This window comes from Panicum virgatum, chromosome 4K (assembly GCF_016808335.1).
Source record: "Panicum virgatum strain AP13 chromosome 4K, P.virgatum_v5, whole genome shotgun sequence".
NCBI lineage: Eukaryota > Viridiplantae > Streptophyta > Magnoliopsida > Poales > Poaceae > Panicum > Panicum virgatum.
Window position 1 is genome coordinate 7109823 of NC_053139.1, and position 26097 is coordinate 7135919.

At 52.9% G+C, this 26097-nt stretch overlaps 5 protein-coding genes across 13 annotated transcripts; 3 read left to right on the forward strand and 2 right to left on the reverse strand.

Moving 5' to 3' along the window:
- Window positions 1–1286: 1286 nt before the first annotated feature.
- Window positions 1287–4250, reverse strand: LOC120702883 (U-box domain-containing protein 35-like). Its single transcript, XM_039986851.1, has 3 exons — window positions 3133–4250; window positions 1732–3048; window positions 1287–1633 (listed from the first exon to the last, which is right to left on the reverse strand). Exons 1-3 carry the CDS (start codon window positions 4090–4092, stop codon window positions 1541–1543), a joined length of 2370 nt encoding a protein of 789 aa, XP_039842785.1. The 5' UTR covers window positions 4093–4250; the 3' UTR covers window positions 1287–1540.
- LOC120702882 (neural Wiskott-Aldrich syndrome protein-like) lies at window positions 4251–13076 on the forward strand. Of its 7 annotated transcripts, none has more exons than XR_005686572.1 (6): window positions 4251–5152; window positions 5241–5336; window positions 6092–6586; window positions 12326–12379; window positions 12582–12637; window positions 12758–13076. XR_005686572.1 is itself a non-coding variant. In XM_039986850.1 (4 exons), exons 1-3 carry the CDS (start codon window positions 4589–4591, stop codon window positions 12597–12599), a joined length of 678 nt encoding a protein of 225 aa, XP_039842784.1. In that variant the 5' UTR covers window positions 4337–4588; the 3' UTR covers window positions 12600–12637; window positions 12758–13076. The 7 variants fall into 7 exon arrangements, 5 of the variants coding, with proteins under 5 accessions (XP_039842779.1, XP_039842784.1, XP_039842782.1 ...); XR_005686571.1 differs by having other exon boundaries at window positions 4263–5152; window positions 12814–13076; XM_039986850.1 differs by lacking the exons at window positions 6092–6586; window positions 12326–12379 and having other exon boundaries at window positions 4337–5152.
- A 2035-nt stretch (window positions 13077–15111) lies between these two features.
- Window positions 15112–17051, forward strand: LOC120702884 (anthocyanidin 3-O-glucosyltransferase-like). Of its 2 annotated transcripts, XM_039986853.1 has the most exons (3): window positions 15112–15672; window positions 15794–16745; window positions 16783–17051. In XM_039986853.1, exons 1-2 carry the CDS (start codon window positions 15156–15158, stop codon window positions 16702–16704), a joined length of 1428 nt encoding a protein of 475 aa, XP_039842787.1. In that variant the 5' UTR covers window positions 15112–15155; the 3' UTR covers window positions 16705–16745; window positions 16783–17051. The 2 variants fall into 2 exon arrangements, with proteins under 2 accessions (XP_039842787.1, XP_039842786.1); XM_039986852.1 differs by having other exon boundaries at window positions 15794–16916.
- Window positions 17052–21205: 4154 nt separating this feature from the next.
- Window positions 21206–22982, forward strand: LOC120702885 (anthocyanidin 3-O-glucosyltransferase-like). The gene is made up of 2 exons (XM_039986854.1): window positions 21206–21821; window positions 21943–22982. The coding sequence occupies exons 1-2, from the start codon at window positions 21305–21307 to the stop codon at window positions 22848–22850; spliced, it is 1425 nt and encodes a 474-aa protein (XP_039842788.1). The 5' UTR covers window positions 21206–21304; the 3' UTR covers window positions 22851–22982.
- Window positions 22983–24102: 1120 nt separating this feature from the next.
- Window positions 24103–25743, reverse strand: LOC120702886 (60S ribosomal protein L35a-1-like). Of its 2 annotated transcripts, none has more exons than XM_039986855.1 (4): window positions 25581–25743; window positions 25239–25467; window positions 25094–25136; window positions 24103–24432 (listed from the first exon to the last, which is right to left on the reverse strand). In XM_039986855.1, exons 1-3 carry the CDS (start codon window positions 25646–25648, stop codon window positions 25095–25097), a joined length of 339 nt encoding a protein of 112 aa, XP_039842789.1. In that variant the 5' UTR covers window positions 25649–25743; the 3' UTR covers window positions 24103–24432; window position 25094. The 2 variants fall into 2 exon arrangements, 1 of the variants encoding a protein (XP_039842789.1); XR_005686573.1 differs by lacking the exon at window positions 24103–24432 and adding an exon at window positions 24755–24943 and having other exon boundaries at window positions 24978–25136.
- Window positions 25744–26097: the final 354 nt, after the last annotated feature.

Here is a 26097-nt window from a genome sequence, read left to right on the forward strand (position 1 = left end):
CCCTCCCTCCTCTCTCTCTTCCCGGCCGCGGCGGTGGTGGCAGCGAGTGCGAGGCGGCGAGGATGAGGCGCCGACTTTCCCTCTCCCCGAGCGCCGCCGGCACCTCCCTCTCCCAGTCCCTCTCTGGCGGCGGCGGCTCTGCAGGCGCCGGATCCGGCGGCGCCGGGGCCGGATCCGGCAAGGACGCGGCGGCGAGCGCGGCGGTGGCGCGCGATGGCGGATCTGCCGCTCAGCAGCGGGCGGATGTCGCGCGCGGGTCCTCCACGGCGGCGCAGGCCCTCCACGGCGGCGACGGGGCGGCGGCAGTGGCGCGCGGGGGGAGGGGGGGCTCGGGCGGGGCCGGAGCACTGCGGCGGCGAAGGCTGTTCCCGTGGCCGTTGGATGCCCGATCGGACGGCCGCTGCTTTTCCGGGCGACGTGGCGTGCTGAGAAGCCAGGGAATGACACCGGAATCGTGTTTTAGAGATTAGCATCATCAAAGTTCAAAAAAAAAAGATTAGCATCTTCAAAGCCCAGCAGGCCCAACTAGTTTTTTTTTCCCACGCAAGCCCTAGTATTTCTCCGCTATGTTAGCGAGCTAATGCGGAAAGCACTGTCAATCATTTCAGGTTGAGGTCCATGATCCAATATTTTAAATGGCAGATATGATTCAACATTTTAGAAATTTAAAAGTGAATTAGTATTAGTTTAGAAGTGTTGGACTTGTACAATAAACACTTTCAAATACTATATTCAATCATTCTTGAAACCTTGTTCAACATTTTGCAAACACTAGTTCGATATTTCCCGTGCTAAAAAATTGTGGAAATACTTTATATAAAATGTTAAATGGTTTAGTACTTGAGTATAAATATTGCTCTTTTATTAATGAGAACATATATGTTGGAAACTAAGCTTTTGTGAAAACCCGTGCAATGTAAAAAAATCATCTAAATTCAAAAAAAACCACACATATAAATGATATGATGATACACAATCTTATAAAATATCTTGTCCAAACTCAACTTTGTTTGTGAGAAAAATTATTATTTTTATATCTCACAAACGAAGTCGAGTTTGAACAGGATATTTTACAAGATTGTGTATCATCATATCATCTACATGTGTGATTTTTTTTCGTGAATTTAGATGACTTTTTTACCGTGATTTGCACGAATTTTCACAAAAGTTGTGGTTTCCACCTGACACGTTCCCTTTATTAATTCACAAATTAACGTTCCCCAATTCAAACAACTCCATTCGAAAACTGCAAAGATCCATTACACAAAAGAGGTAGCTCGATCACAAGTTACACGAACAGGCACACGGCAATGGCGGCAGAGCCATGCGTATGGTTCTGCCGTCCGTATTAGTATATAGTACACAGCTTGTGCAAAGAAAATAATCCCGCACCAAACTCATGCTAGAACGAAGAAACGACCACAAGTGCCCTAGCTCCCCTCCTCATGCACGCTAAGCAGCTTACGAACCTGCAAAATCACAATGCGCAAACGACAATCCCTGCCTTGCCCTGACAGTCAGGGGTCCATGGGGGGGAGCGTCAGACGTTCGATCTTCTCGGCGGCATCGGCGAGTCGCCGGCTCTTGAGCTGAACACTGATCTTGGGTACTGCGACGAATCGCTCATCATCTCCTGCGAAGTTCAATTTGCAACCAAATGGGGAGTCAGCATTTGGTTTCAGACCGATCGACTGAGGAGAGCTAGCTAGCTAGCTTATATTATATTACGGCGGCGTGCGATCGCGAGACGTTGCTGTAGAAGGGCGAGCTGAACATGCCGCCGGCGCCGCCCCTGATGGCGCCGCAGTACTGCATGTTGTCCTCCCCGAGCGCGCGCAGGCGGTTGAGCTCCGGGAGCACGACGGTGCCGAGGTCCGGGCGGTCCTTGCGGCGCAGCTCGCAGCAGCGGAGCGCCATCTCGGCGAGGCACTGCGCCTCCTCGAGCGGCCAGTCCAGCACGGCCGGGTCGAGCATGTCCTGCAGCGCGCCGCGCTCCATGGCGCGGCCGACGTGGTGCGTCAGCCCCATGGGCGGCTTGGCCGTGATGATCTGCAGCAGCATCACGCCGAAGGAGTAGATGTCCGACTTGACCCCGAGCATGCCCGTCTGCTGGTACTCCGGGTCGATGTAGCAGAAGGTCCCCGCGGTGGACGTCATCCGGTACTGCGTCACGTTGTCGGCGACGGACGGCGGCACGAGGCGCGCCAGCCCGACGTCGCTGATCTTGCTCACGTAGTTGCGGTCCAGCAGGATGTTGCCGGGCTTGAGGTCGCGGTGCACCAGCGGCTCGGGCTTGGTCTGGTGCAGGAAGAGCAGGCCCGTGGCGATCTCGGCGCAGATGCGGAACCGGTGCTGCCAGGGGATCACCGGCCCGCCGGAGCGGCGGAAGAGGCAGTCGTCGAGGCTGCCGCTGGCCATGTACTCGTAGACGAGGCAGCCGTACTCGGGGCAGGCGCCGAGGAGGAGCACCATGTTGGGGTGGCGGATGCAGCTGAGCACCTCCACCTCCTGCTGGAACTGGGAGCGGCCCTGCGCGGCGTCGGGGCGGAGCACCTTGATGGCGACCTGGGTGTGGTCGAGGAAGCCCTTGTACACGGGGCCGTAGCCGCCCTCGCCGACCTTGCGCGCGTCGTTGAAGCGGTCGGTGCCCTGCTCGATCTCCTCGATGGTGTAGCGGCGGTAGCGGACCACCTCGTGCGACGACAAGCCGCCGCCGGAGCCGCGGCTCTTGCGCTCCTCGGCCTCCTTGAGCAGCTTCTTCTCCGCGGTGATGCGCTTCTGCACCTCCATCTCGGCGATGCGCTGCGACGCCTCCGCCGCCTCCATGGCCGCCTTGGCGCGCGCCTTCTCCCGCTCGATCATGGCCATGGCCGAGTCCTCGGTGATCCGCGAGTCGTTGGTCTTCTGCTCCTCCTCCATCTTCCACCGCTGCAGCTCCATGGCCTTCTGCTTGGCGGTCAGCGCCTCCTTGCAGGCCGTGCTGTACATGTCCATGGTCTGCTTCAGCTCCAGCCGTAGCCGCTTCATCTCCGCCTCAACGTCGTCCTGCTTGCAGGTTAAGATGATGAGTTGAACTAACTAATTAACAGCAGGATCATATCCAATCCAACAACTAAGTGTCAAGTCTCCGACCGTGCCCAGCGAGCAGAAGGACGAGCTGCTGGTCTGCGAGAAGGTGGTGTGGTCCATGCCATTGCCCCCGAAGGAGTCGCCGCCCCACTTGCTGGGCGTGCGCATCTCGAAGCTGTGGTCGTAGCTGTCCGCGGAGCAGTTGGACATCCGCGGCGGGATCGCCGAGTGCTGGTCGATGCTCCGCCGCCCGCCGGCGCTGCTGACGAAGGAGATGTCCGCCGAGTCCGGCATGGACATGTGGCTGAGGTCGGCGTACGACTTGCGCGTGTTCCCCGCCGCGCCCCCGCGCGCGAACGGCGACCGGAAGTTGTCCACCCGCGGCGTCTCGGACGCGTCCGTGCCCCGCGACGACGACGACCACCGCTGCGACGGCGGCTCGGGCCTGGGCGCCGCCTGGCTCTGGGCCGCCTGCTGGGCGATCACCGACCGCAGCGGCGACACCCGCGGCGCCGTGCGGATGGCGTTGCGCTGCGACGACACCTTGCCCTTGTTCACCACGTACACCGTGCAGAAGTCCGGCGCGCCCTTGGAGATGGTGGTCGGGACGTCGGCCTTGAACCGCACGAAGCCGCCCCGCGCCGTGGCGCCGAGGACGAGCTTCTCCACCGCCGCGTGCGCCGCGAACTCGATGACCGACTTGGCCACGTCGTGCTCGTCCAGCACCACGTCCTTGCACTGGATGTCCTTGCGGGTGCAGAAGCACCGGAACGGGAGGAAGAGGTCCTTCATGTGCGGGTCCGTCGGCTGCTTGAACCCGGCGGCGTCCTCCACGCCGCCGGAGTGGCCCTTGGTGTTGACGTGGACCAGGACCAGGGTCTGGCCCTTGTGGACCAGCGAGTCGATGGCCCACTTGAGCGCGTTCTGGCTGTTCTTGTCCTTGTCGATGCACACCGCCACCAGCGGGTAGCCCAGGTCCACCGCCGCCGCGTCCTTCATGTCAGCATGGTACGACCGCCCCATCTATATCTATATATCGCCGCCGGCGAGCGATCGGGGCCTCCGCCGCGCGCGATATGATGGCCGCCCGCCGGATTAATCGTTCGGCTCACGAGCCGCAACACAACGACGACGGGGATCTCAGTAGTGTTGCGCCATGGCCTGATTGATCGATCCAAGGGGGGGCGTCGTCGTCGTTGTCTTCGGCCCCTGCTCGGAGATTGACCTCGGTTATTAAGCACGCCATTTCAGGGATGCGGTGGCCCTTTGCCGGCCCAAAATAGAGTCTTCAGCGGGGCTGCAACCTCGTTCAACGGGTGGCCACTGGGCGATGGATTTGCGCCATGGATGCCTAGCTAGGTCCCCATGATAATAGGAAGAACAAATTACACAGCGGATTCATGCCGCATAGCTATATATGTGCGGTCGCAGATAATGGAACACATGTTTCATATAGTTTCGGTCTCATTTGGAAAGGGTTCTTTGATTCCATTCTCTACCGCTAAAAGGAGTGTAGGGAATGTCCACAGTTGTGACCGTGGGCTCGCTCCCGCGCTGCGCCCTGCGCCCCTCCCGCACCGCTCCACCCCCACCCCACCCCACCGCTCCGTGCCGTCCCCGTCCGCCGTCGGCCGTCCGCCGCGCCGCCAATCCGCGCCGTCCCCGGCGCCCCCCTCTGCGCCCCTGCTCCGTGCCCGGCGCCGCAGATCCACGCCACCCTGCCGCGGTGATGCCGCCGCCGCCCCCCCATCGCACGCGCCCCCGATCCACGACTGCCCTCGCGAGATCAGCCGTCGAGGAGGAAGAGGAGCCATCGTGCCCGGTGTGCCGTCCTCTCCGATCCCTTCTTCTACGAAGACGACGACATCGACGAGCTTCGCGGGCGCATCGATCTGGGCTCAACTCCTTCTCCCAAGGCTGCCGCCCCCGCCCGGAGTCTCCGTCTCCCAAGGCCGCCGCTGCCGCCCCCGAGGTGCGCTCCCCGCCAGTCCCCGCCCGAAGGCCAGCTCGCCGGAGGTTACCATCGACAATCGCCCACGCCCGAGTTCAGAGTGTTCCAAGTTCCAACAAGGGGATTCATTCGGTACCAAGCCACGCACCTTTATCTGCCTGTCCATCTGCGGCAATGGCCGGAAATGATGATGGTGTGATTCTACTTGATTTGGATGCAGGTCGATGCTGCGGCCGCGCCGAGGAAGGGCGGCGAGTACCGGCCCAGCTTCGCGGACGGCCTCCTCCTCACCTTCTTCCGGAGCAAGATGGTGGAGGTGAGCTCCATTTCCTTCCTTCCTGCAGTAAAACTTTACACGATGCTTCGTTTTGATGTATTAACTTCTTTTCGCCCAATAAAAGAGTGAATGAATTGACATTATTGAGTTCCTTGGTTAGTTCTGCCAGGATAGATAGAGGAATCTTCTGAACATTTCTCAACTAGAGCTCTGCTCTGCTTTGAAATAGCTTGACTAATTCCTGAGAATTAACGCCACGAACGTGGATAAACTTGAACCGGTAGCTATTAGTTTATCGAAGTACGCACTTTTGTAATAGCAAGGAACCAGCTTGAAACTCTGTCGACAATGGTTTTTTTTTTTATTTCATTGTAATCTAAACTGGATGCTCAATTTGTTGAATTCAAGGGGAAAAAGCCCAATATGTTGACATTGATTTGTTTCAGATGATGTGGGGGATGGAAACCTATCTTCCTTTCAGATTTCAGATTTCAACCGTAATAAAATCAGTTCAATTGCAGATTTCATATGTTACCATAGTTTTCAGACAGGCTGCCACTCCAGAAACATAAAATACTCAATGTTGTATCGATGGAAAAATTACACTTGCATCTAATCTGACAATTCCCTAGAAGTGGTAAAAGAAAAATTCATGTGAATTCAGATAGGGACATAGGGTACAAGTAGTTATAACACCAATCCCCTATTCACATGTATCTATTAAATTCTAGGTCAATATGATATCTTACTTTTCAACAAAAGACATGCAATTACATTTTTAATTCTTTCAAAAGCTGCAGAAGGTTGGATGGGATTCCCAAAAAAACTTGGTATGCCGGACTGATGGAGGTTGTGAATCGTCTTATGGTCAAGGGGAAGAGTGCTTCATAGATTGAGCAGGCAGCTGTATATCACCTCTCTTGTTCCTCCCAAGTCTGTTTTGTTGGACATCAGTCTAGCATGTGAACTCAATACCTAAATCGATTTTCGTTTTCTGCATATCTCCTTGAAAACTCTTTTGCTTGTTTGTGCCTGTCTTGCTTGTTCTTTACAAAGCTCTTTTTAACACCAATTGCTGATGGTCAACTAGCTGCCATGATGCTCGGTGAGTTCATTTCAAGGAAAAAGTACATCATTTCTGATTATACTTCATATTCTTCTCTATTTAACTTGGTCTATTGGAATTGCTGTGTCTTACTTGAGAAGCCAGAGCGACAGCACTTTCATGCCAATGGTTGATGGCACATGTTCAGTTAATTCTGCCTGATGGAAAATCTTGGTCAAGTGGGGTATCGCTTCGTTCCAACTTATCAACACCTATTTGACTTTTTTCTTCACTAAGACTCTCGTTGAAATCATGTTTTTCACCTTATTGATTGTTGGAGAGAATAATTGCCTTGTATTCCTCCAAACCCTAGAAGGGTGGGATATATAGTTCCTATACAAGGGCCTCTAGATGGGCCTCTATACATGGGCTCAATATACACCAACACCCCCCCCCCCCCCCCCCCCCCGCAGTCTGAACTACCGGCGCAGCGGTGTTCAAGACTGGACAACAAGAAAGCCAACACCCCCGCAGTCTGAACTACCGTCGCAGTGGTGTTCAAGACTGTACAAGAAGAAAGTACAAAGGGCAAACACCCCCCCCCCCCCCGCAGCCACAACTAGCCACCTGCTATGTTGAGGCTGGAGCGAAACTCCGAGAAGGTCGAGGAGGGTAGTCCCTTGTCAGGACATAGTTGCTTGTCGGGTGGGGGGGTTGGCTTGGTGAAGATGTCGTCAAACTGGGAGGTGGACGGGACATGGAGCACCCGAACATCGCCGATGGCGACCCTGTCGCGCACGAAGTGCAAGTCGATCTCCACATGCTTCGTCCGCTGATGCTGAATGGGGTTGGTGGAGAGATACACGGCGCTGACGTTGTCGCAGTAGACGAGCGTGCTCTTAGCGAGCGGGCTGTGGAGCTCCGCCAAGAGCTGTCGGAGCCAGGACGCCTCCGCCACGCCGTTAGCGACAGCCCGGTACTCCGCCTCGGCACTGGAGCGGGAGACAACCGGCTGCCGCTTGGACGACCAGGAGTCCAGGTTGCCGCCCAGGAAGTCGGCGTAACCGGAAGTGGAGTGGCGAGTGTCCGGGCAGCCAGCCCAGTCAGCGTCGGTGTAGACCACCAGCTCAGCAGAGGACGAGCGGTGAAGCACCAGGCCAAGGTCCACAGTGCCACGGACGTAGCGGAGGAGACGCTTCAGGGCAGCAAGGTGTGACTCCCGGGGATCATGCATATGGAGACATACCTGCTGAACAGCGTAGGTGAGGTCCGGTCTGGTGAAGGTGAGGTACTGCAAGGCACCGGCCAGACTCCAGTAGGCAGTATGATCAGCCACAGGAGCACCCAGATCAGCAGACAGCTTCGCCTGAGTGTCGACAGGAGTGGAGCAAGGCTTGCAATCAGTCATCCCAGCCCGCTCCAGAATATCGAGTGCGTACTGCTGCTGGTGAAGGAGAAGGCCAGACGGGCGAGGCTCAACAGTGACGCCCAAGAAGTGGTGGAGCTGACCAAGATTCTTCATAGTAAACTCCTGCTGCAGAGAGTAGATGACAAGCTCAAGCAACTGCTGACTGGAGGCGGTGAGCATAATATCATCAACATAGAGCAGCAGGTAGGCAGTCTCATCCCCACGGCGGTAGATGAACAGAGAAGTGTCAGCCTTGGCCTCGGTGAACCCCAAAGTCAGCAAGAACGTGGCGAAACGAGAGTACCAAGCCCGAGGAGCCTGCTTCAGACCATAGAGGGACTTGTTTAGCCGGCAGACCATATCCGGACGGCTCGAGTCCACAAATCCTGCTGGCTGACTGTAGTAGACTGTCTCTGACAGAGTGCCATGAAGAAACACATTCTTCACATCCAGCTGGTGCACAGGCCAGGAGCGAGAGAGTGCGAGCGAGAGGACCGTGCGCACCATAGCGGGCTTCACCACTGTACTGAAGGTCTCATCATAGTCCACACCAGACCGCTGGGTGAAACCCCGGAGAACCCAGCGAGCCTTGTATCGCTCCAGTGTGCCATCAGCCCAACGCTTGTGCGTCCAGATCCACTTGCCAGTGACCACATTGCAACCAGACGGACGCGGCACGAGGTCCCACGTCTGGTTGGTAAGGAGAGCTGCGTACTCCTCTTCCATCGCGCGACGCCAGTGAGGATCCGCCAAGGCGTCGCGGATAGAGGAGGGTACCGGAGAGACCCGCGGCTCCCCCTCGGTGGCGGAGAGAGTCGCGGCCTGAGACGCCATCCGCCGAGTCACCATTGGATGGATATGTCGAGGATACCGATGGACGACTGGCGGGTGGTACACCGCCGGCTCGGCTCGAGAGCGAACCGGTGGAGGCGGCGGCGGCGACGGCTCCGGTGTAGGCGTCGCAGGAGCCTCCGGAGCCGGAGGCGGCGCCGGTGTCGGCGCCGACCGACGCCGGTACACCTGCACCGGCTGAGCGTACCGCGGCGGCGCCGGTGTCGGCGCCGAACGACGCTGGTACACCTGCACCAGCTGAGCATACCGCGCAGGTGCAGGAGGAGGCACCGGGGGCCGCACGTGGCACAACAGGAGACCCCGAAGCCGTGCACGGCACGACAGGAGGTCCTGGGGCTGCGCGTGGCGCGACAGCGGGCTCCGGGGCAGCGCGTGGCGCAACTGCAGGCACCGGAGCCGCGCGTGGCGTGACAGCGGGAACCGGGGCCGCGCGTGGCTCAACATGGATCACCGGAAGCGGTGCCGATGTGTCGGGAAAACCTGCAGGGAAAGGGCAGACAGGTAAAGGTGGCTGAACCACTGGGTCAGTCGGAAACAGGGACTCCAACTCGGGGTCAGGAGGAGGTGTGGAGTAGGGGAAATCCGACTCGTCAAACACGACGTGTCGGGAGATCAAGACGCGGCGAGAGGTGAGGTCAAAGCATCGGTATCCCTTGTGATCAGGGGAGTAACCAAGAAACACACAACGAGTCGAGCGGTGCGCCAGCTTGTGAGGAGCAGTGGCGGAGATGTTAGGGTAACATGCACACCCGAAGACCCGAAGGTGGTCATAACGAGGAGGGGTACCGAAGAGAGCGTTCTATGGAGTGGGAGTAGGAGAAGCAGTGGACGGAAGGCGGTTAAGCAAGTAGGTGGCGGTGTGGAAGCTCTCGGCCAAGAAGCGCGGGGGCAGAGAGGCCTGGATCAGAAGGGTGCGCACGACGTCGTTCGTCGTGCGAATCATCCGCTCAGCCTTGCCGTTCTGGGAAAAGGTATACGGATAAGACATACGCAGCTGAACACCCCGAGAGAGGAATAAAGAACGGGAGGTGGAGTTGTCGAACTCACGCCCGTTGTCACACTGGACCGCCTTAATGGTGAGGCCGAACTGAGTGGACACCCAGGCAAAGAAGTGGAGGAGAGTGGGGAAGGTCTCAGATTTGGCGCGCAAAAGAAAAGTCCAAGAGTAGTGTGAGAAATCATCGACCACCACCAGATAGTATTTGTATCCAGAGAGGCTGAGAATAGGAGAGGTCCACAGATCACAGTGAATAAGGTCAAAGGCATGCGTCGCATGCGAAGAAGAAGAGGAAAATGGAAGCCGAACATGACGACCAAGCTGGCACGCATGACAGAGGTGCTCAGCAAGAGCCCTAGTACTAGCAACATCGGTACTACGACTAAGCTGAGCCAGAACGTCGCGGCCAGGGTGACCAAGACGGCGGTGCCAGGTGGTGGAAGACGGCGTCGCGGAAAAAGCGGTAGACGAAGAAGGCGAGAGGTGCAGCGGAAGGCGAGGGTGTAAAGGGGCCCCGTGCTGTCACACCGGAGAAGCGGACGCCGGGAGGCCGAATCTTTTACAGTGAGGCCAGAAGAGTCAAACTCGATGTAACAAGAGTTGTCAGCTGTAAACTGACGAATAAAAAGAAGGTTATGAACCATCCGGGGAGCAACAAGGACATTGGGAAGACGAAAAGAATCAGGAGCAGAACCGACGGCGGTGACAGGAAGGCAAGACCCATCACCAACCATGATGGAAGAAGGACAAGAGGGGTGTGGGGGTCGGACAGAGGAGAGGATACCAGCATCAGGGGTGGTGTGGAAAGAGACACCCGAGTCGGCGATCCACTCGGTGCTGACCGGCGGCGTCCGCCCCATGGCGCTGAAGGACTGCGTCAGTGCGGCCTGTTCCCACCCCCTAGGCTAGGTCGGCTGCTGGCTGGGCTGAGCGGGCGAGATCCAGAACGGCGCGATCAGGGGAGCAGCACCGGCGAACATGGCCGCCGGCTGGGGCTGAAGACGAGGGCCCCCCGACCCTGAACCGGCCACATCGGGAGGCGCCCTGGAGCAGGAGTGGGAGCCGGAGTCGGGGTCGGAGTGCCCCGATGGCCTCCACCAGCACTACCACCACGTCCGCCCCGACGACGACGCTCGCGGCCTCCCCCATTCCCGGTCTGGCCGGTGAGAGGATCACCAAGGAGGGGGTCGGTCCGGGGTCCAGATCCAGAGGGCGAAGCCTGGTGGGAGGACAGAGCACCGGGCACGGTGAAGGGGACGACGGGCTGAAGACGCTCCCAAGCGAAGGCAGTCGCATGGATGCGCTCTTGAGCCGCCGAAGCCGCGGACTTGGCGGCGAGGAGGGCCGCGGCGAGTGCAGCTTCGGCCAGAGCAGCTCGGGCGACGATCGGCGGCCCGCTGAAGGCAGCGGAGGCGAACGGTGCGTCGGCGGTGTCGGCGCGCGCGGTGCCCACAGTGGCATCCTCGGCGCCCGCGGTGACGGCGTCTACGGCGGCGGTGCCCGTGGCCTGCGTGGCGGCGGTCGTCGCGGGCGGGGGCAGGGGAGGTGCCCTGGGGCCACGGTCGCGCCGCGCCGGAAGCAGGGGCAGGGGCGGCGGCCCGGGGCCACGGCCGCGCCGCGCCGTATGCAGGAGCGATGGCGGCAGCGTCTCGAGGCCATGGCCACGCAGGCGCAGACGCTGCCATCGCGGGCGCAAACAGGGGCGCCGCGGGCGCGTGCAGGGACGCCGGCGTCGCGGCCGGCGCGGACACAGGCCAAGGGGCTGCAGGGCAGCGGCCAGCAGCAGGGGCCACGCCCGCGCCCCTGTCCTGCCCGGGGACGGCGGCAAGGGCGCGCCCTGCCCAGGTCGAGGGGAGGGGCCGCGGGGGCAGCAAAGGCGCCTGCAGGGGCGGCAACCGCGGCAGCCGCGCCCCCCGCGGCAGCCGCGCCCCCCCGCGCCCAGGTCGAGGGGAGTGGCGGCGGGGGGCAGCCGGCTCACTCCTGCATGGTAGGGTTGAGGCGGCGGCGGCCATGGCGCCGGCGGCTGCGGCGGCGCCGACGGCGGGTGGCACCAGCGGCTAGAGGGAGGGTGGGAGAGGGAAGGGAAGACTAGATACCATGTTGGAGAGAAAAATTGCCTTGTATTCCTCCAAACCCTAGAAGAGTGGGATATATAGTTCCTATACAAGGGCCTCTAGATAGGCCTCTATATATGGGCTCAATATACACCGACATTGATTACAATCGCCAAGTGTTCGTTGAGAAATACAAGTATCTGGAAGAGAGCAAATGCCTTGGTATTTGTATCAACACGTGCAAACTGCCAACTCAGGTTTGCTTATGCCTTGCATATGAAATTCTAGATTTCTATTCCTCCATATATTCCTTGACCGCTTGTGTCCAAGTGGAATTTTCTATCAAAAGTACAGGCACAATGATATCCAATCTAACTATGTTTTTTGTATGGCTATAGTCAGTTTCACGGAATGGTCTTCAAAATTCCTTTTTCACTGAAAGAGATCAAAAAAATTTCCTGATCGGAATGCCCTTTTTATTTTCGGACTTTGTGCATTGTGGATGAAAGTGATTTCTGATCGTCTTTCTGATCCATTCAGTGAGGTGCTATTGTTTTCTTTTAATTAATGTACTAGATATGTACTAATATTTTTATAGATTAGGAAGAATATTGTACGAGCAAATCTGCCTATAGATAGGCTCGCTACTCACTGTTTTGCAGTCCTATGCAGGCTAGCAGCAACAATATGTCAATGTAAGCAAGATTTCTACACCCTAATCATTTAGTACGCTGGTGCACAGATTTCCTTCAGCGCCTAAAAGGCTAAAATGTTTCTCTTATTTCAATCTAATACTCATAGTCTTGTCAAAATATATGGGTTTAATGCAGTTAATCAAATATTGTAGGTTCATGTTGCTGTTAGGTCAATTTGTTATCATTAGTTTCTATTAATTAATCAAGCTTGACGATTTCTTTTGTGGATGTAGAGTTCTATGATAATCTGAAAAACGGTGCCACGGTAATTATGGAAGAGATGATAAATGTGAGCTCAGCTTTCATAGTTTAATTACTATAGCTTCAAAAGCAAATTTATTCTCTATATATTAGACTAGGTTATCTGATACTCTATTTGGCAATGAAGTCTTAATTTACCTTATTGTAGTGAACCAGGGTTGCACAACATGCCAGTTTTGATTATTTCTACTTTTCTGATGCTAGAACTGGTGGGAGAACATATGTACTTGAAGATTGATGCTTATGGAGGGAATTTGTTTCACCCTTAGCAACGCACGGGTAGGCACTGAAGTAGAATTTTGTGATCGACGTTTTGACGTTTGCTGGAAATGCATATTGGAAAATACTTTGTCAATGTGTTTAGAAATATCTTAGCTCTATCGTATGGAAAAATATTTGAAAGTGGGTGATGTGGCATTGGATATCCTGATGTAGTTGAATTTATCAAATTTTAAAACTATTATTTATATGATTGTGTGGATATTAATAAATATTAAAATATATGTTTCTGATGCTATATTGATAAAACTAATTTTTATCACCTGTAGCAACGCACGGGTATGATCTTAGTTATCACAAAAAAAAATCCATACCAAATGATACAACTTGCAAGTGTTTTGGACAAATAATCGGTAGAAACCTTTCATCTTTTTTTTACTACTACCAGAAGGAGAATCTTTAAAAATGGTGTTCCTTATGGGCATCTACTCCCTCCTCACGCATACAACTTTTCAAAACTCCAAACCATCGTACTTCTCACATAGAATTGTTTTCAGGGAACAACAGAATAAGAAAAGACATTGGGCAATTTCAAAGTCCTACCGAAAAGGGTCCCAGGGATTCATACTTTGTTTCTCAAAGTTTCACTAACAGGAGAGTAACCGGAATTCACAAAATCTAGATATCCTGTCCTAAATGTTGCTAAAAAGAACTCCATGAATTTTATAAAACCGCTGAGGCGATCTCTTGCCACTTCATATTCAGAAGTTAAGCTGTAGTGTAGTACTGGATAAACGGATAAACCTCAACCTCACCTTGAAAGTCGTTATATTTTCAAAAAAAAACCCTTGAAAGTCGTTATATTCCGTGTTGTGTTGTTGTTAGGAGGAACCGGGGGAGGCAAACCTGAGCTCCGCCGTGCAACACTACTGTGTGACCACTGACCACCGACACCCCTCATCCTTGCCATCTCCAGCGACGTACTCCAACCTACCTTCCTCTTCCTCGATGGCCTGACCCGCTTCCTCTCTCAACTCTTAAAGACACATTAATTTTAATACTGACATGTGAGGGTCACGTTGGACCAACCAGAATGTAAAAGAAACAGCTATTTTGAGCTGTCAACATAAATCAAAGAAAATGAACTTAAATACTTGGACAACAACAGGTTCTCGACATACATTAGGCTGTTAACCAGACACACAGCATCAGATCGTAGAAGTGAGATTTCAAATTAATGTTAGGAGCACACGTAGAAAGTTCAAGAATTACCATATGCTTCTCATTCACTTTTGATGATTGCAAGTCTGCAACTTCAAGTCGAGGCACCAACAAAAATACAAGTGTTGTCAAGTTTAGGGTTGGATGCCGATCTAGAAACTCGCGAGCTGGCTCAGCTTGGCTCGTCGGATTTTTTTTTAACGAGCTGAGCAGTTATTCTGCTCGTTTTGTTAACAAGCCAACTCGAGCCAACTTGTGAACTAGTCATGAGCTAACCGAGCATTAGAGTTTAAGGGAGCTGGGAGTGTCTAATCTGCTCAGCCTCCAAGTCCAAAGTACCGCCCGCTCAGCTTCGCCACCTTATAGCTTCCTAATTAATGTTTGTTCGTTTCCTCTCCTCTTTTTGATTCATAATCCTGTTCAATTCCTTTGGGAGTTGCTCAAAGGAACAAAGAGTGCGTCCTTTAAGATATGCATGCTGCTGCTACTATAGTAGTTATGGGCTATGACCGAGTTGACGTAATAAGTAAACTATTCATTCATTATGGTTTATGAACAAATTTGAATTTTTGAAGCTTGGAACTTAATAATTGCTATACTTTTTTATATTTCATATATATTGTGGTTGTAATACCAAATTCACATTTGGCCAGCAAGTCTAATGAGCTAACTCGAGCTAATAATGAGCCGAGCCGAGCATTTCTACTCGTCTTGTTAACGAGCCGAGCAGCCGTGTTGGCTCGTTTGGCTAACGAGCTAGACCGAGCTGAGTCGAGCCCATCCGAGCTAGCTCGTCGTCAGGTTGATTAGGATGTGAATAATGATCTTCAAAATAGTTGGCATGCGTCAGGTTGATTAGGATGTTAATAATGACCTTCAAATAGTTGGCATGTTCGTCAAATATGATTTTATAGATAATATGACCACTAAATTGATCAAGTGCGCCCGCACGTGCCGAGACGGCGAGACCCAACCCAACCTAACCGCAGGTGCGGCGTGCGTGACCCCTGCCCCGCCCGGGTATAAATACCCCCGCGCCGCGCCGCAACTGAAGCCGCACAACAGGGCACCCAACGACACCGGCCTATTGCGTTGAACCGCCCGCGATGGCGCTCGCTGTGTCCTCCCCGGCGCCGCACGTGGCCGTGGTAGCGTTCCCGTTCAGCTCCCACGCGGCGGCGCTGTTCACCATCGCGCGCGCGCTGGCCGCCGCCGCGGCGCCCGTGGGGGCCACACTCTCGTTCCTCTCCACCGCGGGCTCCATCGCGCGGCTCCGCGGGGCGGCCGGCGCCGAGCTCCCGGGGAACCTGCGCTTCGTGGAGGTCCCGGACGGCGCCGGGACGCCCGCGGCGAAGGGGCCCGTGCCGGTGCCGATGCCGCGGAAGATGGAGCTGTTCATGGCCGCCGCGGAGGCTGGCGGGGTGAAGGCCGGGCTGGAGGCGGCCCGCGCCGCGGCGGGCGGTGCTAGGGTGAGCTGCGTGGTCGGGGATGCGTTCGTGTGGCCCGCGGCGGAGGCGGCCGCTGCGGTGGGGGCGCCGTGGGTGCCGGTGTGGATAGCCTTGTCGTCCGCGCTCCTGGCGCACCTCCGAACCGACGCGCTCTGGGCGGACGTCGGCGACCAGGGTGCGGTCGCCGGATCCTCTCTTCTCTTCTCTTGTCCCGTTGTCTTCTTGTTCATGTCCGGTAGGTTCAAAAAGACTTCACCTTGACCAACGGCTTTGCGTTTGCATTTGCACCGTCGCAGCCGCGAGCAGGGCCGACGAGCTGCTGGTCTCGCACCCGGGCCTTGGCAGCTACCGCGTCAGCGACATCCCCGACGGCGTCGTCTCCGGCGATTTCGACTACGTCATCAGCCGCCTCCTCCACCGCATGGGGCAGCTCCTCCCGCGCGCCGCCGCCCCCGCCGTGGCGCTCAACACCTTCCTGGGCCTCGACCCGCCCGACGTCACCGCGGCCCTCGACGAGACGCTCCCGAACTGCCTCCCGCTCGGCCCCTACCACCTCCTCCTTCCCGAGGACACAACCGCCGCTGCGTCGCCAGCAGCCGGCGACCCGCACGGCTGCCTCGCCTGGCTGGACGCGCACCCGGCGCGCTCCGTGGCGTACGTAAGCTTCGGCACGGTGGCGTCGCCGCGCCCCGACGAGCTCCGCGAGCTGGCGGCGGGACTGGAGTCCTCCGGCGCGCCGTTCCTGTTGTCCCTGCGCGAGGACTCGTGGCCGCTCCTGCCCGCGGGGTTCCTGGCCCGCGCCGCGGCCGGTGGCGCCGGATCCGGGCTCGTGGTCCCCTGGGCGCCGCAGGTGGCCGTGCTGCGCCACGAGTCCGTGGGCGCGTTCGTGACACACGCCGGGTGGGGGTCGGTGCTGGAGGCCATGTCCAGCGGCGTGCCCATGGCGTGCCGCCCCTTCGTCGGGGACAACCGGATGATCGCGCGGTCTGTGGCGAGCGTGTGGGGGATCGGTGCGGCGTTCGAGGGCGCCACGATGACGCGCGCCGGGGTGGCCGCCGCCGTGGGGGAGCTGCTGCGCGGGGAGGAAGGGGCGAGGATGAGGGCCAGGGCGCAGGAGCTGCAGGCCGCGATGGCCGCGGCGTTCGCGCCTGGCGGCGCGTGCAGGAGGAACTTCGACAAGTTCGTGGAGATAGTCTGTCGCGTGTGAACTCCTGTTGCCGGATTCGTACCTGTTGTCGGCCGGTCGAACTGTTTACGTATTCGTACCTGTTGTCGGCCGGTCGAACTGTTTACGTATTCAGAGGTGCCTGTACGGAAATCCAATAAGACGATCGCGCGCTACGTGGCTTCGTGGCGCGCGACGTTGCCTGTCTCCCATGTGATAGCCAACTTAATAATTTGCTTTCTTCTTTTCCTTTCCTTTTTTTTTTTGCTTTACGCTCTGTAATAGCATGTGTCATCATTTGTTTTTAGATTTTCTCTTACCTTCTATTATGTTTTCTCTGGTGAAGTTCTCTTGACATCTATTTTATGAAAATCGTGCTAAGCAAAATATATCGAGTATGTGCTTAGAAGTTGTATAGTTAACTTATGTGAAAAGTTGTACGAAAAGTCTTCCTAATAACATCTTTATAGAAATTGTGCTGGAAAAATTGTCCGCTACAAGTTCTTTTAAAGAGATATGCATTAAAATTTGTACTTATCATAAGTTATACCAAAAAATTATCCTTCAAGAAGGTGTTAGCAAAGAGTTATGCGTAAAAATTTTGTGCCCTGTAATAGTTATGATGAAAATTTATCCTCTCAAAAGTTATACGCAAAAAAGTTATATATATAATTATATTTATAAGTTATAACTATACACATAGTAAAAATTATACTACAAAATTATCCTTCAAGAAGGGGTTAGGAAAGTCGTGCGTAAAACTTCTATGCATCGTAAAAAGTATGATGAAAACTTATCTTCTTACAAAAGTTATGCGCAAAAATTATACGTATAATTATATTTATAAGTTACTGTTGAAATATAGAAAGATAAGGAAAAAATTCCATGAAAAGGAAATGGCACGGAACCCGAAATGGAAAGTTTCTGTGGCTGTCGAAAATCGTTTGTTGGTTCGTCTCCGGGCGCGCGCTAACTAGAAAAGCCCATATATGAGTCATAGCTTTGGAACATTTGCAGCCATTGGATTGTGTTTGGATGGTGGATATAGGGGGGCAAGTTACGTTGTGACTTGCTCAAAGCAAGTCACTCAATCTGACTCCGTGCCGTTTCAAAAAAAAAAAACTGTACTTCCACGCCCATATCATTTCTATAGATTCTAGTGAAAGATACATAAATTGAACTTCTATGATGACATAAATATTAACAATGTCATACACTCATATTATAATTCATTGCCATGTAAACTAAATTTATAGCGATGCCACCCTACTTAACAGTTAACGCCGCCCACTCCTTTCAAAGCCTAACACTTCATTTACATCTCCACCTGAGCTCCGCCGTGTAACACCGACACATCGTCCTTGCCATCTCCAACGACGTCCTCCATCCTAGCCTCCTCTTCCTCAATGGTCTGAGCGGCCTGTCTCCTCTCAAGTCTCAACGGTTAAATACTCAATACTGACATGTGAGGGTCGTTTTATGATGTTGTTTCTTTTTCTTTTTTTTATGGAGTCGTTTCGTGTTAGACCAACCAGAATATAAAAGAAATTATGCATACAAGATATTTTGAGATGTCAACATAAATCAAAGAAAATGAACCTAAATAGACAACAGGTTCTCGACATACATTAGGCTGTTAACCAGACACACATATAGGTGGTAATGGGCCATGACCCTAGTGGCCATTTTACAGCCAAACTTGATTCTTTAATTTTTTTAATTCAAAATTGTATAGGATTAAAATCCGACTCTTTTAGGGCCTGGCTCTTAGATTATTTAGACCAAATTTGACGGCTCTTTACTACCCCTAGACACACAACGTCATCCTCAGATCGTAGAAGTGAGGTTTCAATACTTGGACAACAACAAATTCTCGACATACATTAGGTTGTTAACCAGACAAAGAACGTCATCATCAAATCCTAGAAGTGAAATTTCAAATTAATGTCAGGAGCACATGTGGAAAGTTCAGAATTACTATATGCTTCTCATTCACTTTTGATGACTACAAGTCTGCAACTCCAAGTTGAGGCACCAACCAAAATACAGGTGTTGTCACGTTCATTGGGATGTGAACGATGACTTTCAAATAGTGGCATGTTCTTAAATATAATTTTTCAGATAATAGTTTGCACTGAATTGATCAAGTATGGGTGAAAATCTTCTTCCGCGCATAGAGCACCACCCTGTACATTTGCCAGATGCCCAACGCTCCCCCAGCTCCTCCTCCACACATCTGACTATTTCACCGAGCGCCACGCCACGGCTCCGCCACACGGACGCGTCCCCGACCACGCAGCTCAGCAACATGGATCTGGTGAACCTAGCGGTCATACCCATAGGAAACAACTGGTGGGGATTGGTTGGGCTACTTCTGGAAATGTATTGGGCCAAATTCAAATCTAATTGGATTTTGATCCTTGAATTCTATTGGATTTGGATCTGGCTGTATATGGATATCCATTACTTTAGATCTATTGGGATTGAATTCTATCGAATAAAAAAGAGAGAATAATCCAAATTTTGTTGGACTTAAGAGGAGCACACACACATTGTCGGTTCCGATTGTGTGTTGTCGTGCGTCTGATTGTATATGGGCTAGCACACAATGGCTCGAGATTTATACTATTTCAGATTTAAATGCCCTACCTCCAGTTTGGTGGTTCGCTGCTTGTATTGCGAGAGTCCAAGTGCTCAAGGGAGAGATGTGGAGTTACAACTGAGTGAGATGAAAGTGCTAGAGTATAGAGAGTCGAAGAAGGCAAATGCTATCCCACGACTGATCGTGCTGGCGCGCTAGTGTGCGTTCCCTCGCAAGCCGGGCCTCGGCCTTCCTCCGCGTCGCGGCCCAACGTCCCACACATGGGACTAGCCCACATTTTTGGCCCATGTGCCTGCGTGCGTAGCTACATTCTCACATCATCACCCAGTTAACTAGCAAGTCCTCCTCAAAAAAAAAAGTTAACTAGCAGGTTGAGGAAATAAACATTGTTTTGGTACAAAGCTTTTATAAAAAATATTTTATCTCATTCATATTGCCTCCTTTTTTAGAACCGATTATACCATTATATTCTACACGATGAGACGAATAAAACTAGACCCTACTTGCATATGTTTTGACAATATTTTGCATTACTAGTAACTTATGTATAAATTCAAGTTTGATATTATTGAATAAGTTGCCACTAAACTGAAGGGTTAATACATATAAGTTATCATACGAATAAGATATAAATTGTCATGTATATAAATTGCCACAAACATAAGATGTCAATAGATTTACCATACATCTTATATGTGAGGCAACTCATGGTATAATTAATTCTGTTTTTGGCAACTTTTGTTTTATATGTGTAACAACTTTTTATTTTGTGATAATTTGTATATAAACATATAACAACTTATATGTACCGTTTCATTTTTGTGGCAACATATATGTATAACAAATAGCAACTTATATATGCATACTATAGCAACTTTTTCAATAATATAAAACTCAAATGTAAATATAAGTTGCTACTAGTGCAGCTTATGTACATGACATATTTTATTTGTGACAACTTATATTTTATAACAAATTATGCTTTTGTGACAACTTATAAATACTTTTTTATGACAATTTTTATCTTATATGTTTGGCAACATACATTTTATATGTGTGACAACTTTTGTTTTACATATACAACAACTTTTATTTTATGGCAACCTGTATTTTAAATTTATGATTATGATAACTTAATTTTTTACCAGTACTTACGGGTGTGCCATCTTTTGTGTTTTGTGATAACTTATGTATATTATGAATTTTATTTGTGTCAAATTATGTATATTATAAATTTTATTTGTGCCAATTTATATTTATAAAAATATTTGTGAGAACTTATATTTATTATAAATTTTTATACAATAAAAATATGTTTGTGCCAATTCTATATAAAAATATGTATAAATTTTTATACAATATGTATAAAACTTTTTATATAGAATTGACCCGTCCAATTCTCCCATCGTCTCACATATTTTTATTTGTGACAAAAATATTTATTATAAATATTTGTGACCCGTGGCCAATTCGCCAACGGGTTGGCGCCCTCCGTGGCCTCCTGCAAGTGCTTGGCGACGGCATCCAGCCTACGCAGGAGCTCCCCGATCCTGCGAGCGTGCGCGCCTGGCCTCTTCCCCTCCATTTTCCTCGAGAAAGAGATTATGGAAAAGAGAAAAAAAGAGGACGGGCCCACATATCAATGCCGCCTAACAGAGGAATTTGACGAAACACCGACTGAATGGTACACAGAGAAATTAAAGTTTACGCGGTGGTACACATGTGCGAACGATTTTTTTAGTAATATACATGTAAGCACCATCTTTTTTTTAGATTAGCACCATCTTTTTTAGTGATAAGCAAATAAAAGACATCTTTTAAAAAAAAAAACAAATAAAAGACTCCGGCGCAGAGCTCACCAATATTCCGGAGCGCCCGCACGCGCCGAGACCCAACCCAACCGCCGGCTCACCAACTGAACTTCCACGCGTGGTGCGGCGACCGGCAGGTGCGGCGCGCGTGACCCCCCGCCCCGCCCGGGTTTAAATCCCCTCGCGCCGCGCCGCAACCGACGCCAGACTATTGCGTTAAACCACCGCGATGGCGCCCGCCGTGTCCTCCCCGACGCCGCACGTGGCCGTGGTCGCGTTCCCGTTCAGCTCCCACGCGGCGGCGCTGCTCGCCTTCGCGCGCGCGCTGGCCGCCGCCGCGGCGCCCGCGGGGGCCACGCTTTCGTTCCTCTCCACCGCGGGCTCCATCGCGCAGCTCCGCGGGGCGGCCAGCGCCGAGCTCCCGGGGAACCTGCGCTTCGTGGAGGTCCCGGACGGCGCCGGGCCGTCCGCGGCGAAGGGGCCCGTGCCGGTGCCGGTGCAGCGGCAGATGGAGCTGTTCATGGCCGCCGCGGAGGCCGGCGGGGTGAAGGCCGGGCTGGAGGCGGCCCGCGCCGCGGCGGGCGGCGCCAGGGTGAGCTGCGTGGTCGGGGACGCGTTCGTGTGGTCCGCGGTGGATGCGGCCGCCGCGGCTGGGGCGCCGTGGGTGCCGGTGTGGACGGCCGCGTCGTGCGCGCTCCTGGCGCACCTCCGCACCGACGCGCTCCGGGCGGACGTTGGCGACCAGGGTGCGTTCGCCGAATCCTCTCTTCTCTTATCTTGTCCCGTTGCCTTCTTGTTTGCATCCGGTAGGTTCAAAAAGACTTCACCTTGATCAACAGCTTTGTGTTTGCATTTGCGCCGTCCCAGCCGCGAGCAAGGCGGATGAGCTGCTGGTCTCGCACCCGGGCCTCGGCGGCTACCGCGTCCGCGACCTCCCCGGCGGCGTCGTCTCCGGCGACTTCGACTACGTCATCAGCCGCCTCGTCCACCGCATGGGGCAGATCCTCCCGCGCGCCGCCGCCGCCGTGGCGCTTAACACCTTCCCGGGCCTCGACCCGCCCGACGTCACCGCGGCCCTCGCGGAGACGCTCCCCAACTGCCTCCCGCTCGGCCCCTACCACCTCCTCCTCCCCAAGGACACCGCCGCCGCCGCGTCGCCAGCAGTCGACGACCCGCACGGCTGCCTGGCCTGGCTGGACGCGCACCCGGAGCGCTCCGTGGCGTACGTCAGCTTCGGCACGGTGGCGTCGCCGCGCCCCGACGAGCTCCGGGAGCTGGCGGCCGGGCTGGAGTCCTCCGGCGCGCCGTTCCTGTGGTCCCTGCGCGAGGACTCGTGGCCGCTCCTTCCGGCGGAGTTCCTGGCCCGCGCCACGGCCGGCGGCGCCGGGTCCGGGCTCGTGGTGCCCTGGGCTCCGCAGGTGGCCGTGCTGCGCCACGCGTCCGTGGGCGCGTTCGTGACGCACGCCGGGTGGGCGTCGGTGCTGGAGGGCGTGTCCAGCGGCGTGCCCATGGCGTGCCGCCCCTTCTTCGGGGACAAGCGGATGAACGCGCGGTCCGTGGCGAGCTTGTGGGGGGTCGGCGCGGCGTTCGAGGGCGCCACGATGACGCGCGCCGGGGTGGCCGCCGCCGTGGGGGAGCTGCTGCGCGAGGAGGAAGGGGCGATGATGAGGGCCAGGGCGCAGGAGCTGCAGGGCGCGGTGGCCGCGGCGTTCGCGCCCGGCGGCGCGTGCAGGAGGGACTTCGACAAGTTCTTGGAGATAGTCTGTCGCGTGTGAAGTCCTGTTGCCGGATTCATAATTCAGGGGTGCCTGTACGTGGTGTTGTGCTGAATGCTTCATTTCTTTAATTTTTATATATAGTTGAATGCTACATTTCTCGTAATAATATGATTTATGATTGTGCCTCAATCATCTCGTTGTCATCACGGCCATGACGAGCCATGGCGAAGGAGATTCGTTGCTCGTCGCCACAAGGGGTGCAAGCCAAATGTTCATATAAGCACATTGGTACCTCCCGATTATCCACCGCTTGTTGGTATGCTAACATCGGTACCTACCCTCCTGATTATTCAAGGGACGTGCTACCTGCAGATCCCCTGAAAGTCGTAAGAAGTTCCATCATATCATAGTACAAAGTAGAGGTACTAGAAGACACTGTATGGTGACTTCTTAGAAGATACTAGAAGTTATTTGACTGCTAATTAGAGATGTCAAACAAAGGCTTTTGACCGCGTGATTTGCGAACGGTTACCATGAAACTCCCACTGAGACTAACCTTACATTCATTCTAATTTTTTTTTACAAATAGACTTTATTTAATACTTCATGCGGAGCCTTGAATTGAGTATTATAGAATCTCTAGAATGCATCCAAACGGGATTTGACACACCTAAGTGGTAAAACTGGTTACACATGGCTGAGTTTGGTACAATACCAACTATCATTCTACCTTGAACAAGACTCCGTTTGAAGTACTTTATGGTCATGGCCCTAGACACTTTGGCATTGAGGAGATTGATTCATATGCTGTTCCTAATCTAGAAGAATGGCTGAAAGAAAGGGAGGCATGACAGGTTGGCTGCAACAACTATTAAGAACTCAACAACGAATGCAAAGCCAGGCAGATAAACATAGAATAGAGCGAAAAATTAGGTGGGAGATGTGGCTGTACACGCATGCTCTACCAAGTTGCAACTATATTCTACAGTTGAGGGAATTGAGTGAAGGTGGCGTATTAGTCTCTGCTCATCACAGAATTCCTTAGCGTAACTCCTCAACACAATCACAAAGTATTCAGTCCAAGGTATATCACCCTAACTAAACAGGTTCATATGCATTGATACAAAAAAAAATATTGATTATGCTAATCAGGGTAAGAAATGAATGGCTCCACCTAAACAAGTTTTAAGAACACAGAAACAACGCGAGGCAATTCATCAGTCAACCAGAATTATTAGGACAAGATATTCTAAACATACATCCTCAATAAATGAAATGCACTGGCTACAGGAACAAAAGCACAAAAACATCACATCCACATTGCACGTTATTTGATATATATGGCGCATGAACATGGCAGACTGACCACAGGGGAAAATATACCCGTAGCCCGTAGGATCTTGGAAGATAATAATATTAAACAACAATGGCAAGGCATCTGATGCTCAAAATAAGCTCTGGTGCTGGCATAACATCACGATAATGGTTCATCCTTTAGACAACAAATTTTGGCAAAACTTCCACGTTCGCAGTACATGAACAATCTAAGTTGCCAACACAGCAGGGGTTCACCAAAACATGGAATTTTCAGCTCAAGATAAGTAAGAAATAACCATGGCCATCCCTACTTCAACAAAACCTGCATTTGAAAAAACAAGAATAGACGATACATGATTAGCAATGGAAACTTACGATGTAAGCTATGACCTGCCGTTCATAGATGAAATATAATTAAGCCACATTGCTAACCCTACATGCTTATTAATCCTCACAAAAGCTATTTTAGGTTTACAACTATTTCAAAAAAGGTCCCTGAACAACAGTACTTTGATCAGACTTATGATTTGCACTAATATAAGAAAATTGCATAATCATAACTGAACACAAAAAACATGGCATATTCACTAGCAGGCAACAGCTCTAATGTACTGTTTTCCGAGAGAAAGATTTCAGGGGAAAAGGAAACAGAAAAACTGGGCACACTTTTACTGAATAGCAGCACGAAGTTCACAGTTCAAACAGTACTCGGTGAATTGCTTCCTCAGCAAAGGAACTTTACACTTTACACTCACAGAACCCAGGCCATGGTATGCTGCTACATACAGACTCAATAAAAACCATAATATGCCTCCTAATCAACCATAACGATGCATAGTCCTAGGCCTAGGCTCTAAGAGCAAAATGGTAAATGCATTCAAAGGGCAATGAGAACATTACCACATCATTCGATCACACACAAACAATTCACTAGCAACCAGCATTAAAAAATATGAGCGGATCAGCCATTTTTTGATGCTAACCTTAGATGCTGCTCGGGTACATGAACACTCTGACCTTGCGTCCCTGCACCCAATACATATCTCCAGCGTCAGATAGAGCATCAATTGGGAGGCAAAACATCACAGAACGCATAGTGGGAGAAGCAGGAGTGAGTGGATTACTGACCATGGACTCCGGCGGGAGGTTGGACTTGAACTTGGCGCGGACGACGCCGGAGTTGCCGTGCGGGCGGGTGACCTTGCCCCAGATGCACCTGTAGCGCGTCTCGCTGCTCTTGGTCTTGGCCTTGTAGATGTACGCCATGCGCTTGCCGGCGTACCACGCGACGTCCTCCTTGGTGTTCACCCCCTCGATCTGCACCAGCGACGTGGTCTCGTACTGGTTCGACTTGGACCTGCAACACCATCACCACCACCACCATCGTTAGCTGAATGATGAATCGCGCCTAGAAATGACCAGATCCGTAAACCACACACGAGAAAGCAGCAGCGGCGCCGCGGAGCTCACCTCTTGTATCCGAGGATGGTGCCACGGACGTAGAGCCTGACGCGCTGCCCCGTGCGTCCCTTCACCATGGTGGCCGCCTGCTTCCTTCCGCTTCCGCCGCCGGAGACGAGAGCTCGCGCAGGTTGAGGAAGACGCTGAGACGGCGCGCGCCGGAGGCGGCTTATATGTAGAGCAGGGGACGGACAGACCAACGGCCAGGATCAGCTCACGGGTCCAAACGGACAGTGCGGATCTCTCGAAGGGGTCGGGGGAAGCTAGGGTTTAGGGTCGCGAGGTTAAACGGGCCGGTTGGGTTACTGGGCTTCAGTTTTCGTCTTCCCATCTGGGCCATTCTGGGCCTGCTGGGCTATCTAATGGGCTCGATTGCAAATAAATGTCTTATCCCGTGGTATCTCTCTGACAGTGGTCCCAGGCACAGACTATAGTCGTGTCAGGCTGACCACAGCGGAGGGAGCGAGAGCAAATTTGCTCCCTTCTCGTTTCCCATGTCCTCACTATCTACAGTCCTCTGACGGTC

What these genes read in the sequence shown, in the direction of transcription:
- LOC120702883 (XM_039986851.1), bottom strand. Translation starts at nt 4,092, where the DNA reads ATGGGGCGGTCGTACCATGCTGACATGAAGGACGCGGCGGCGGTGGAC. An exon ending in CCTTCTGCTCGCTGGGCACG is followed by an intron (nt 3,049 to 3,132) that starts GTCGGAGACTTG and finishes TTAACCTGCAAG; the next exon opens with CAGGACGACGTTGAGGCGGA. An exon ending in ACGTCTCGCGATCGCACGCC is followed by an intron (nt 1,634 to 1,731) that starts GCCGTAATATAA and finishes TGAACTTCGCAG; the next exon opens with GAGATGATGAGCGATTCGTC.
- LOC120702882 (XM_039986845.1), top strand. Translation starts at nt 4,589, where the DNA reads ATGTCCACAGTTGTGACCGTGGGCTCGCTCCCGCGCTGCGCCCTGCGC. An exon ending in CCAACAAGGGGATTCATTCG is followed by an intron (nt 5,153 to 5,240) that starts GTACCAAGCCAC and finishes ATTTGGATGCAG; the next exon opens with GTCGATGCTGCGGCCGCGCC. An exon ending in TCCGGAGCAAGATGGTGGAG is followed by an intron (nt 5,337 to 5,743) that starts GTGAGCTCCATT and finishes GATTTGTTTCAG; the next exon opens with ATGATGTGGGGGATGGAAAC.
- LOC120702884 (XM_039986853.1), top strand. Translation starts at nt 15,156, where the DNA reads ATGGCGCTCGCTGTGTCCTCCCCGGCGCCGCACGTGGCCGTGGTAGCG. An exon ending in GGCGGACGTCGGCGACCAGG is followed by an intron (nt 15,673 to 15,793) that starts GTGCGGTCGCCG and finishes GCACCGTCGCAG; the next exon opens with CCGCGAGCAGGGCCGACGAG.
- LOC120702885 (XM_039986854.1), top strand. Translation starts at nt 21,305, where the DNA reads ATGGCGCCCGCCGTGTCCTCCCCGACGCCGCACGTGGCCGTGGTCGCG. An exon ending in GGCGGACGTTGGCGACCAGG is followed by an intron (nt 21,822 to 21,942) that starts GTGCGTTCGCCG and finishes GCGCCGTCCCAG; the next exon opens with CCGCGAGCAAGGCGGATGAG.
- LOC120702886 (XM_039986855.1), bottom strand. Translation starts at nt 25,648, where the DNA reads ATGGTGAAGGGACGCACGGGGCAGCGCGTCAGGCTCTACGTCCGTGGC. An exon ending in ACCATCCTCGGATACAAGAG is followed by an intron (nt 25,468 to 25,580) that starts GTGAGCTCCGCG and finishes ATGGTGTTGCAG; the next exon opens with GTCCAAGTCGAACCAGTACG. An exon ending in ACCTCCCGCCGGAGTCCATG is followed by an intron (nt 25,137 to 25,238) that starts GTCAGTAATCCA and finishes TATTGGGTGCAG; the next exon opens with GGACGCAAGGTCAGAGTGTT.